Genomic DNA, 13,342 nt, shown 5'->3' with positions numbered 1-13,342 from the left:
GCAACGTTTGTTTTTATAAGTATTATACATATATGACAGATACACTGTAGGGTAGGGTGGTGTAATTTCGACCGATTATTTTTTTATATTTAGATTTGTTCAAGTATGTCACTGCCTATTACATGTATTACGCTCAACATTTACTGGATTATTTTTCCTTCGGAATACCTTTTATTGTTCAGATTACATTGTGTTATATGTATTATTCGTCATGATATAAAATAAATGTGTTCGATTTACAAGATATGTGTGTTGGGTAACTTCAACTGCACACGGGGTATTTTCGATCGATGTGCAAATATAAATGAAAATATTCGCGTCATCTCTAATTTAAAAAAAAATACATATATATTAATTTAAATTATTTTGTTGTAAAACATAAAAGATTGTGAAAAAATGCTGACAAAAAGAAAAAAAACAATTTTCAAAATGTACCTAATTTGAAGACATTTAGTGCACCAGGTGCCTAGAGACTAATTTACCGATTTATCAAGGCATGCTACAAATATATATATGCGCAGGCATCTAAACCGCATGTAAACAAAACAGATGATTTTTTCACGGTTATAGAACTAGTTTCTACGGAGTATTCTTGTTATATAATAGTGTTATTATTTGGATGTACTATGCCGAAATAGTAGTCAGGGTTTGACACATGGTGCACGAGCCGGAGGCGAGTGCACTATGTGTCAAACCCTGACTACTATTTCGGCATAGTACATCCAAATAATAACACTATTATAATTATTATGCTGACTGTTGTTTGTATACGACAATTTAATTAAATTCTCAATCCCAAACCTGTTTGCAGACGTTAAATCTAAATGAAAATTTTCTTGAACATTCTTTAATCAAGCGTTATATCAAAAAGCGTTTTATTGACTCCGAAGAACCAGTTCATGTTACGTTGCAATTTTGGTTACTGATAAATTCCATTATTTGTTAGAGAATTTTTCTTTAAGATCCTTATCAATAATATTAGTCTTTTAGAAATTATATTCATTTATTTCTTGTTTTGTGACAAATGTATAAAAACTACGTTTATATACTTGAAAATACAACCCGTAAAGTAGCGGTGTTTGTGGCGTAATCGGTAACGCGTTGGACTGACGTTCTCCAGATCGTGAGTTCGATCCCCAGCGTGGGTGCTTATTACATTTTCTCTAGAAAAGACAGCCGTGCACTATTTCGGCATAGTATGCTTACGCTATATAAATCCTTAGAACACTATGCGAAAATAGTTGGGTATTGATTATATAGAGACAAACTGACAGGAAGCATAATAATACATAATATTATCCTAATACTTTTTTTATACGGATGGTGGTCATGATTTTTTTCTGGTAACAAATAGCATTGTGTCATTTTCATTGGTCGAAACGAGTTACCTGCTGACGCCGTATTCATGCAAAGGGTAACTTCGGCCGATTTCTGTTCAGCTGATTTGCATTTTATTTGTAAAAACTAAATACTATAAATTTAAAAGGTATGAATTTAAGTTGCAAATTTAAACATAGTTGATAAATTTCACGCCAGGAATATCCACCGTGTCTTTCTGTATATACAAGATATTTTTAGAGGTGATAAACTGATAATTCCCCGCAATGGTTTAAAAATACTCGTCCGTAATTTTTCGGGCGATAAAGTTTCTTCTTGGATGTAATTTTCCAATAAAGAAATAAATTTCGCCTATTATTATCAACATTGATTTGTATATGAAAAATGCATTTTCTTTCTGCATAAAATAGATGTGTGTACACTATAATGGGTTATAAACAAATTATTTTAAGGTATTTATGAACAGTCGAAATTAACCAGGTGGTCGAAGTTACACTCGTCTGTGACCATCCTAACCTATATCCTGACGTTAAAAAAAAGTCTTGTATCTATGTAAGTAAATTACTGCATAGTTACACCATTTGATAAATAAATACATCAATCAGTGGATAGGTTTGTAACGTAGACCTTCTGATTGTCATCTCCCTCGGGAGATGACACATTAAGTTCGTTTTCCGGAAGTGAAGTCCTAGTGTAAGCTGCCATCGATAAGCTGGTGGTCTGGCAAATGACCTGACGATGACACGATTTCTAAATATAGAGATGTAAACAAAATTCAGCGTTCTGCCTTATTATTACAAAATGGTCCATCTTAAAGTAAAACTACACAGGGTTCATTAGGATAATAGAGGTTGGATTGCTGGGGTGGTGGTCTTCAAAATACACATAAACATTGTATCTAGGTTATTGCGTAAAAAGTTTTCCTATTTCCCTTGGACCATCAAAGAGTGGAATGATAGTCTCGGCGAATACACCTGACACCTTTAGGTCTCAGGTGATCATCTTCTAACCATAAGTAAGAAATATTATTAATATTAACCTTTTAAAGTTTTAATTTTTGGTCATATCATGCGCACCAAATTTGCCATAATAATCAGCTTGTTGATTGTGGACAATACTTGGCAGAAGCAGAAACGATGGTCAGCGCGCGGGGATCAAAATACACAAAACATGGCATATTGAATGTATCAGCCAAGGCGTGGATCCAAGATTTACTGACGAAAGAAAACAGTGAAAACATTCACGTTAAATGCATATATATAATGGCAAAAACTTAACTTTTATATGTACTTACTGTCGTATATGAAAAATAAAACAGAACTTATTCAAAAAAATAAATTTCGAAGAAAAGAAATATTACCTAAAAGCACAATTTAAGCAGAAACATAAATTAATGTCTCTGATTTAAGTAGCTCAGTGCTGCAAGCATTGGAATAAAAATAGTAAAGAATCATTATGAGTATTTTCTCGGATGTCTTCACTATTCTTTTTTTTTCTTTAAAATTACTCCTGCGGAAAAGTTTTAGGAAAAACACAATTGTCTTGACCTGGCTCAGGTTTTTTAAGGATTAATAAATAAAGCAACTTATCAATTTAATTCTTTATGCAATTCTAATTTGCATTTTTTTGTTAATGGAAAAAAGTAAAAAAAAAAAAATCACTCCTCGTATTCTTGAAATAAAGCCAAAATTATAAAATGTGTGTCTCGTGAAACAGCGTATAAAATCGATGTTGGTAGATTGAGGTTCTTTTCAGTGTGCCAATACTTAATTTTAAATGGTAACTTTTCAATTTTATAACCTTTCTATGCATGCTACTTTCTCACAAGCGTATACATGTACATGTACTTATATTATATAAACATAATATAGCGTTAACACATGAATCTGCATATTGGCAGCAGAAGGATATGATGCAGGAGTGTCTCAATGTTTTCCTTGATATTCCCAGTGGCTCGATAGCCAAGTCACTTCGGAGGATACGTTTAAAATAAGGAAAATCTTTGGAAATTATAATTGAGGTTCGGATTAATTTAAGTTAGCGCTTTAAAACTGCTTTGCTGTTGTAGTAGGCGACTACAAACTAAAGTCAAAAGAAACGCTAAGGTTTTATCCATCTTCATACGGAACAATTGTTTTATATCTAATTTTTACGAATATTTCTCAGTGGTTAGATTTTTTTTTACAGACATTGTACAAAAAATATTCAAAATGAATAAAGCATATTTACAACAAGTAAAATAATATAGGCATGTAGCAACAGGAGTGTCGTCCCCCTTCCATGTTTTTCCCAAACATTAAAAATATTCATTCAAAGGCGCGTCCTTGCCCCATCTTCCATCTTTTGTTGCAGTATGGTACGTCAAATCATCCCATGGGAATGTACTATAATATAAAATATGTTTGTTGGAAAAGTTTTAATCCTCCCTTTCAAGAAATGAAAATGTGGAGTTTGGACAGCCCCTTTTTCCCCTTGTCAAAGATTGTTCAGATAAGTCGTCGATTCCCCCCCCCCTTTTTTTCAAAAGCGATACTACTGCATGTAATAGCTGAAAAAATAATGTAACATTCCACTGTTTATTCTGTGACATTCATGAAGCCAAAGAGATGACATTTATGGCTTTCTGGAAAGCCAAACTTGTTTTAAATTCATTTATTTACCTCACTCGGCACACCTCGGCCGATTCGTACCTCATCTGGATGAAGGTGACGGAATCAGCCGAGGTTTGCCGAATGTTATTTACCTTCGACCAGCCTTTAAATCTTTGCATCATCATAGGAAATTGACAAGTGCTGTCTACCCTTCAAACGAAATCGGGAGACGTTTTCCGCTTTGAATAATCGTAGCCTAGGGAATGCAAGGTTTTCAGACTTGATTTTTAAGAAAACTGATACTTGGTCATGAAATAAAATTACCATTTTTTAATTGACCATTAATTATAAAACCAAAGTATGGCATTATTAATATTAGTCTTGTCATATTTTGAAAATTTGGGGGGGGGGGGGCGTGCGCCCCCAAGCCCCACTTAAATCCGCCAGTGGGGGCAGACCCCCTGAACCTCCTCTAAATCTGTCAGTGTTTTCTTTCATTATACGGACTTGCAGAATAAGCGAAATACTCCAGACATTTAATAAAAATCTCAAACCCGATCTAAAACGCGTTGACAAAGTCAAACCAGACGGTTTTAGTTTTTACGGCATTTTTACAGTGATATGAGAAAAGTCGGATAATTGCTGTTAATTTTAAGAAATAAAGTTCGGCATTTTTCAACCTCGTTCGGTATATTTTTTCCGTTAAGGAGGAACACATGGACGAAGGATAAAAAAAGAGGTATTCTGCATGTACATGTACACATCATTGCTATAATTGTGTACTCGGGATTAAACCCAAAATCCTTCGTTACATTGTATTTGGGTATAATTTTCACATGTTCTCAGGCGGATAATCATTTATTTTTATCTGTCTAAAGACAATAATTTCAGTTAATAGAGAAATGTTTTTATTTCGTCGTTTTTTTCCCATCCTTTTGGTTTACACGTTTGCTTTGTATACAAAAGCGTGTGTTCATATACCGCTGTTTCTACACGCTATCGATGTGATCAGGGAGAACATGATATCCTCCAGCAATTTACTTCTTATGAAAACACTCAATGAAAACATATTAGGTGAAAATATATACACCCATTAGTATCTTAGTAACAACCAGTTTAATTGCAATGTCACCAACCGTAACGATCGCTGGCCAGGACTTGGATATAATTTATTACCGCTATTAAAACAACTCGTCAGCTGAGTGGACCTATGATTTAAACAGTAAAATAGGGAAATTCCAGAGTTCGAAGTGTATTTATTTTGGCCGCTCTTCCGCATAAACAAATTAAATCGCATTTACGCGTACTTATATGCATGTACCAATAATTTGTGTCATGGGTAAATTCAATTTATTAGATGAAATAAAACAAATGCATAAGATTAATGAGATGGAATGAGAACAAATCTTAACCTGTCAAATAACTTATAAAACATACTTCGTTTTCCAGACACTAATTGCCATGCGTAATCTTCACATGCACTGACCAAGAGGTCACAAGATTGAAATGTATGGCTTCTCATTGCGTGAGTTTTGTCAACACATGTCGGAGTAGACTATCTTAGCCAATTGATTCCCAAAGAAAACTGCATAGGAAGGGTTCTTTTTTGGTACGCTTTTTAACGAGTAAAATTCATTCGACGCTCGATAGAATTTTCAAATACAAGTGAAATATTGAGGCGGTTAACATGGTTAAGTTACATGCGTCCGACCTAGTATTTTGTATGCAATAATATTGTAAGTTAGGAAGAAAATAATAAAAACTCAAAAGTACTTAATTTTATTTTCGATTTTCCTGACAATTAAAAATGTGACCTCTACATACAATTATCGTTTTTAATTATATACATCCTGTTTAATGTTCATGAAAGAAATAACAACTCGTTAAATAATAACATAAGAGAGATCAATAAACTGTTTCTTTAATACGCAAAGAAAGTGGTCTTTTCGGCATTCAAAATGCATTGAATTTGAAGTGAATAAGTGAAAGGCACTTAAGACTAGCTGATTAAAACGAGCGAGTGATAATTAAACAGTAAGACGGAATCATATGAAAGATTCGAAATGATTTTAAAGTAATTTTCCACAAAGCGCAATTATCTCAACAATGCAATGTTTATAAGAATAAATATGCAACTTTCTTGTAATTGAGCGAATAAAATATAAATCGAAATGTACTAGCGACCTAATCAAAGATATGAAATAATCTGAAAGATTCAACATATTTATCCACTCATCACTTAGTTAAAAATGTATTTGGAATGGCCATTCTATGATTGTTTTGTGTATGACTTTAGGTCGCTGGTTCACACGCCGATTGATCCTCGGTGACCTCCTTTGCCACGCGCTATCGAGGGAGGGGTTACATAATTGTAAACACACGAGGTGAATGTAAAAGGCGTGTACTTAATGGCTGTGAATAGTCTATGTTTAAAGTGTTGTTTTATTTTCTAACTTTATTGTATGTTTTTATATGATAAGAAGAAAAGGTTATCTTTTTTTCCCTGTTTAGTAGACTGGTTTATCCAAATTTGAAAACAAACGAAATAAAAGGGAAAGTTGTCAGTAAATAATTTGGAAAAAAAGCACAAAATACTTCAAAAACCTGATTCTAAAGAATATTAGCATCTAATATAGCAAGGTTTATTATTTATAGTAAGTTTATTTTAATTACACGCATGAAGAGCTCTTGTTTACTTGCTGAATGAAAACACTTACCTGTATATGTGTTATGCTTCTAGCTCATTTAGAACAAAAGACTCAAACAAAATAACATTTTCTTGAGATCAATAAGATGTTAAATAACAACTTTAATTACGGCAGCTATTTCGAAATATTTACCGTTTTTGAGTTATAAAGCAAAAACTTTAAAGGGCCCCAGATCCCTAATTTTAGGGGCCAGACCCTTTTTAGTGGTCTCAAATGAAAGGCCTTAAAATTGTGCACAACTTTTATTCTACATGTTTTATCAAAATATTTTTAGTTTAGAAGATTTTGGCGTTCTAATTTTTGACCCCTCTCTAGCGCCATTTTGAATACAGAAATTGAAAAACAAAAACCAATGTGCACAACTTCAGTGCTTCTATTATTTAAATTCGGTAGAATTTCTACTCCAGCTTCAGTAGTCTCTGACCCTTTGTCTGGAAATGAAGCCTCCTAAATTTTCATTTAAAGGGAGATAACCCAAAAGCGGAAGTGGGTTTTTGAAATGTTTGACAGCATTCTGATAGAATTTTGTAACGTCTTTAAACCCTGCAAATTTGAGCAAAATCCCTTGAGAAATGAGCAAGATATGAGGTCTCAAAGTTGGCGTCTAGGAAAAAAAAAAAAAGAATAATAAGAATAATCTTAACCATCAGAATCAGTAGAAGGTCTTCCGCCTGGAGCGGAAGACCTTAATTTGAGTAAGTATTAACTTAAAATCTGTGTCTAAGCACCTTTAAAATTAAAGCCCCCCCCCCCCCCTGTTAACTTTTCAATACTGAATTGATTTGTGCTTTTTCCTAGCCATTGTGCTCAGGTGAGCCATGTGGCCCATGGGCCTCTTCTTTTTTGCTTGTCAGAATTTTTTGGGGAGTTGGTCCCTCCACTTCGTAAACTGGCCAGTTTGCCACTTAGGCTAAGTGTGAAGAAAACAGCTAGTGGATATGTACTTAAACAATCAAATGCATGTACTTTCAAAAAAAAAACAAAGAAAAAAAAACCTATATTATTGTTACTATTATACCATACACTATTACTATGAATTTCAGCAATTTTTCTTTTTTATTTAGTTTCTCCAATACCTAATTATTTTTCATACCTTTGAAACATCCATTACCCTTTTAGACATAACACAAATATACTAGGTATTTCCTGTTGCATTGGCAAATGATAATATAAGACAAAAAATTTGTGTGATAACTCTCAAATTTCACTGCAAAAGCTTCAAATTTCACAATAAATGACTGTACACATTGCATTCAGCATATTTTCTTTAAATGAAATATTTTGACACATAAACCTTTAATTCCCACTTAACTTCAAACATTCAAAACTGACCACCCTTCAAATATAATACTGAATCATTTCAAACAGTTGACAATGCTTAAAATATAACAAATAATTCAGCATCTAAATGAAAAAAAAATCACTTGTTAATCAACTTTCTTGCATTCTAAAAAACACACTCTCTCTCTATTCATGATACTTGTTTAAATCATAATGGAGGGGCAAATAAAAAAGAAAGTTTCGTGATGAAGAGAACATTTGTAGGACAAAGAAGTACAAAGAATTCCAATGGAAATATGTCTATTGTAATCATATGTACACATATAACATACTCTGTTTAATCAGATTTGTAATAAAGAATTCAATAATTAAAAATTGTTAGATTATGGCACGTTAGAGAATCAATGAATAGAAGGAATGATTTTTTTCCTCACTCTATCTATCATTATATATTAAGAATTTTATTCATCAGATATGCGATAATAACAGGGTATGTTGTGGCTATTTCACTTCCAGAGGTTAATGATATACAATAGTCTGAATATATTATCACACTGGGCGTGAAAGCTTGAAGCACAACCAACATGATGAAAGGAAAGTCTAGTATTTAAAATCACCAACAAATCTTCATATACTTGTAAAAATAATAATTGACCAAATGCAAGTGTTATCCCTTTAAATAAAGGAAGCAAATGTACAAAAATCACTGTCAGACAAGATCAACATTTTACCTCAAGCTTAAAACATGATTTCTACACTTCTACAGTATGCCTTAAAAATGCTAGTAACCAAAAGGAAAAAAAACAAACAAAATAAGTATGTGCCATATCAAACAACACTAAAACAAATTCTTAAAACAATTCAAACTAAATGCTTGGTAAGCTCTAAAATTAACCTTTTGGGGTGTATATTGGCTATTTTTTTTTATTCATCTGATCAAAACTGACCACCTCTAAAAGCTACAATGTAACAATAAATTCCATTTCCAACAATCTACTTTTATTGTGGTTTTTTTTTTTAAGTTTCTTTTTTTTTTTTTCTTTTTTTTTTTTTTTTTTTTTTGAAATGGTTAAAATAAAAATATCTACTCTTTTTAAAGAGTATTTTCCCCAAAACATAATTACTGATATGCTTAGAAACTAAATGTGCTAAAGGTGTATGTTACATCTACTACTTAAGTGTGCAGTGTGGTGAAATTGATTACAGCTTAGGAGGAAATGATTGGATGTGTAGTTCTCCCTAGACATGTCACAGTTAGTACATGTACCTTTCAACAGAAACAAAAATCATGGACAATCCCAAACAACCACAGCTGACTAGAAATGAAAAACATCAAAGATGGAATTTGTTTTTTAAAATTATTAATTTCTTTGGTTCTTTTCAACTAAATTTAAAAATTATCAGAAAAAAAGATGAACAATGATTTGATGCATTGCAATAATGGCATCAAAAAAGTGGCAAATACATCTAAAGCCAGGAAAATAAAATCTAATACTAAAAACACATGAATAAAACAATTCAAAAAAATAATTAACTATGCCATTAATACAATTCATTGTTAAAAGTTGTTCAGTATTACATAACAACACACAATTATTAAAAAATATTATCTTAAAAAAAAAAAAACTGAGTAAAAATCAATTCTAAAACTAGGATGTGAACATTCTTATGAGGTTGTGAAAAAATTTCTTTCTTGGCACAGATTGTAAAAATGTTTTTTAAAAAAGTTTCTTTATGCATCATAATTAGTTTTCTTTTAACAGAATGGATGTATAAAACTCACAGCCTAAGAATTTAAACTTGCATGGTTATCTTCTCTCTTGGCTGAAAAAAAAAAAAGAATTCAATTTTAAAATACAGTATACTGCACATAAGTCATTTAATACTTGTTTTCAAGAACTTACTTGTATGAGTCTCTCAGTACCTTTATTAGTTTATGATAAGAGCTTACCTGTACGAGTTTCTCAGTACCTTTATTAGTTTATGATAAGAACTTACCTGTAGGAGTCTCTCAGTACCTTTATAAGTTTATGATAAGAACTTACCTGTACGAGTCTCTCAGTACCTTTATTAGTTTATAAGAACTTACCTGTACGAGTCTCTCAGTACCTTTATTAGTTTATGATAAGAACTTACCTGTACGAGTCTCTATTGTAAATTTCTGATAAGAACTTACCTGTACGAGTCTCTCAGGACCTTTATTAGTTTATGATAAAAACTTCCCTGTACGAGTCTCTCAGGACCTTTATGAGTTTATGATAAGAACTTACCTGTATGTGTCTCTATTGTTGTAAATTTCTGATAAGAGCTTACCTGTACGAGTCTCTCAGTACCTTCGTTAATTTATGATAAGAACTTACCTGTACGAGTCTCTCAGTACCTTCGAAAGTTTAAGATAAGAACTTACCTGTACAAGTCTCTCAGTACCTTCCTTAGTTTATGATAAGAACTTACCTGTACGAGTCTCTCAGCTGCTCTGTCCATACTCCACAGTAACGGCTTTTGTTTTGAGATACTCTGTCAGTGCCTCCATACCTACAGAAAACAAAACATTTTGGTCAGTCATACAACATTTAGGTGAACTGAGAATATGTTCACACACTCAATCTGAAAATTCATAAGGAGAGGTAAAAAAGTTCAATCCACATTAAACTGCTTTCAGATGAATTCATAGAGACTATTAAATGTTGAATTAATTATTATTTTCTTAATAACAATTTTTGTGCATTGAGCTTTATTGTGTATTTGTAAATAGAGGCTTCAGATGTCCAATAACAAAGTTGATATACATGTAAGCGAGATCCCAGATAAAAACTAAGTAAACAGGGTGGATTGTTTGATTGCCTAGGTAACAAATACAACAAAATTGTTTTGTCAACTGGTCTGAAGGTTTAGATCATCTGCCAAAAGCAGAACAAACTTTCTTTACACTGCTCATGCATTTTTTTTGCCCCCCACCTTTAAGGAAAGTGAGGGGACATTAAATCTCATTCATCTGTCTGTCCATCTGTGTGTGTAGCTGTCCATCTGTTCTTCAGTTAGTCTGTCACAAAACTTTACCCTTGGTTATAACTTTCAAATGAGAAAAGATGGGGCTTTCATATTTCATACATGGATTACCTACTATGATTTTTGACTCTGTTACCTTGACCTTGAAGTTTGACCTGCTTTTGAAAAATTTGAACACTGTTTCATATTGGTCTTTTGAATGGGAAAAGATTAGAAATTTATATGTCACATGTGCATTACCTGTGACCAGGTCTTTCTGAATGTACTGATTTTTGACCTTATGTCATGACCTTGAAGTTTACCCTACTTTTCAAAAATTTTAACTCTGGTAACAAATTTTGAATGAGAGGAGATAGACTTTCATATTTCACATGTACACTACCTGTGACAACACTTCTAAACTACAGTGTATTTATAATATTTTACCTCATAACTTTGACCTAGAAGTTTGACCTACTTTTCTAAAATTAAACTTTGGCCATAACTTTTGCACCAGAAGAGAAAGGACTTTAATGTTTTTTCAGGTTTGAATTAGGTTTGAACAAAAATTGTGAGTCTGCAGAATTATGACTCCTTGGGAAATTTTACGTTTACAGTATATCCTTACATCTAGATAGAAAATTCATAACCATACTGGAGGTATTTAGTTGGGATACTGATCTTCATTTATCCAAGCTCTATACTTTCTGTATTTGATCAACTTTTATTTTTATCTGTATTTTACATCCACTTACCGAGATCCTTTCCAAACCCAGACTGTTTGAAACCTCCAAAGGGAGATGCTACATCTGTTTTGTTGTATGTGTTGACAAACACAGTTCCAGCATCTAGATGATCAGCCACATACATAGCTTTGTTGATATCATTGGTAAACACACCAGAGGCCAAACCATACTCTGTTCCATTTGCACTCTTCAACACACCATCTATGTCCCTGTCATGGAGTTTTAAAACATGCACATTTAGGTATAGGGAGTTTAAAATTAAAATTTTCTGTTCTCGACCTACTTTAACTCGCTAATATTAATCACTGCGAACCATTTATTTAGCTTTGTTTTCATAGAGAATATTTCCACAGTCGCAAAAATTAATCGTCGCGGATTGATTTCAAACTGATGAATCGCGAATAAAAGATGACGCAAATAATAGTTGGTTTACAGTACTTATTTTGCTGGAAAACCAAAATAAATGAAATATGTTTATGAATAGTCAATAATATCTCCAATGTAAATCTCTATAAAGTTCTGTTACAACCATCCTTTCTTCTCTTTAAGAATTATTGTTGATTCAGGATATATCTTTATGTGTTAACAATTTAACATAGCAAAGCATCTGTGAATACCAGTAAAATTTATGCTTTATGCAATCTTTCTGCTTGTTGTTTCCTTGAACAAATACACATGTATGTAAATGTACATTAATTATCCTTTTTTTTGAAGCCAATATCTGCTTTTATCAATGCCCTTACCCATCTTGGAACTTCGAGATGATCATGACCGGACCAAAGGACTCCTCCTGAGCAATAAACATGTGATCCTCCACACCAGTAAATACAGTGGGCTCCATGAATAGTCCTGTGAGGAATATATGTACATAAGTACACCATCTCAACAAACAGGCTGATAATTAGATTGATAGCTCACTGATAAATTATATAAATGTAAATCTAACCTTCATTTTATATAATTTGTTTGGTTTAAAAAAAAAAACATCAATTTGTTTATAGTTAAAATTCGATATCTCAGATACTGATATCTCTAATACAATGGATATCTCTAAGTCTGTTCGAATTCATAAGTAAGATTTCTTTAATGTATTTTAACTCAGATATCTTTTTTTTGGCCCCATCCAATTTGAAATAATGAGCTTTTACTGTATATGTAAAGAAAGGCAGAGATGAATTCATCCTTTGATCCAAATTCTATGGTCATTACTATCAAACACTCATGTAACCTCTAATAACCTCACATAACCTCTTCAGTATTCCTTAACCTGTCCCTCTCTTAAAGACACCTACCTTTCCTGTCTACCTGCTTGCCCCCATACACCAGCTTGGCCCCCTCTTTGACCCCCACTTCACAGTACTCCAGTAATTTCTCCAGGTGAGCTCTGTGGTTTTGTGGGCCGTGGTCAGTGGAGCGGTCCAGGGGGTCCCCGATCTTCATCTTCTTGATTTCCCCAATCTACAGTGTTACAAAGTAATTAACTGGCAGGTCATCCTCATTTCCATTACCTTATATACTGTGCATACATGTATCATATTAATATTTATAGTGATTATATAAATATCATAATTGAAGTTTAGAGACATCAAAATCAGTTTGTTATAAACATCAATCTATCATATACATGTATATCCCTGACAAGTGTTTAAATTTTTATGCCCCCGGATCGAAAGATCCCGGGGGTATATTG

General features: G+C 32.8%; 1 protein-coding gene across 3 annotated transcripts in view; it reads right to left on the bottom strand.

The window, feature by feature from the left end:
• Positions 1-13,342, bottom strand: part of LOC133187428 (cytosolic 10-formyltetrahydrofolate dehydrogenase-like) — a 393,706-nt gene that overhangs the window by 319,443 nt on the left and 60,921 nt on the right. For 2 of the 3 annotated variants that reach the window (XM_061322795.1, XM_061322797.1), the window contains 5 exons: positions 12,945-13,110; positions 12,396-12,501; positions 11,662-11,861; positions 10,373-10,453; positions 7,684-9,742 (listed from right to left, as the gene is read on the bottom strand). In XM_061322795.1, coding sequence (XP_061178779.1) covers positions 10,386-10,453; positions 11,662-11,861; positions 12,396-12,501; positions 12,945-13,110 — 540 coding nt within the window. In that variant the 3' untranslated portion in view covers positions 7,684-9,742; positions 10,373-10,385. Of the gene's footprint in view, positions 1-7,683; positions 9,743-10,372; positions 10,454-11,661; positions 11,862-12,395; positions 12,502-12,944; positions 13,111-13,342 lie in introns of those variants that run through there. The other variant, XM_061322796.1, reaches the window with a different exon arrangement.

The sequence above is a fragment of the Saccostrea echinata genome, unplaced genomic scaffold (assembly GCF_033153115.1).
Source record: "Saccostrea echinata isolate AGI-Se365-2 ecotype Australia unplaced genomic scaffold, CSIRO_AGI_Sech_v1 ptg000015l, whole genome shotgun sequence".
Taxonomy (NCBI): Eukaryota; Metazoa; Mollusca; class Bivalvia; order Ostreida; family Ostreidae; genus Saccostrea; species Saccostrea echinata.
This window is presented reverse-complemented; position numbering and strand designations above follow the sequence as displayed.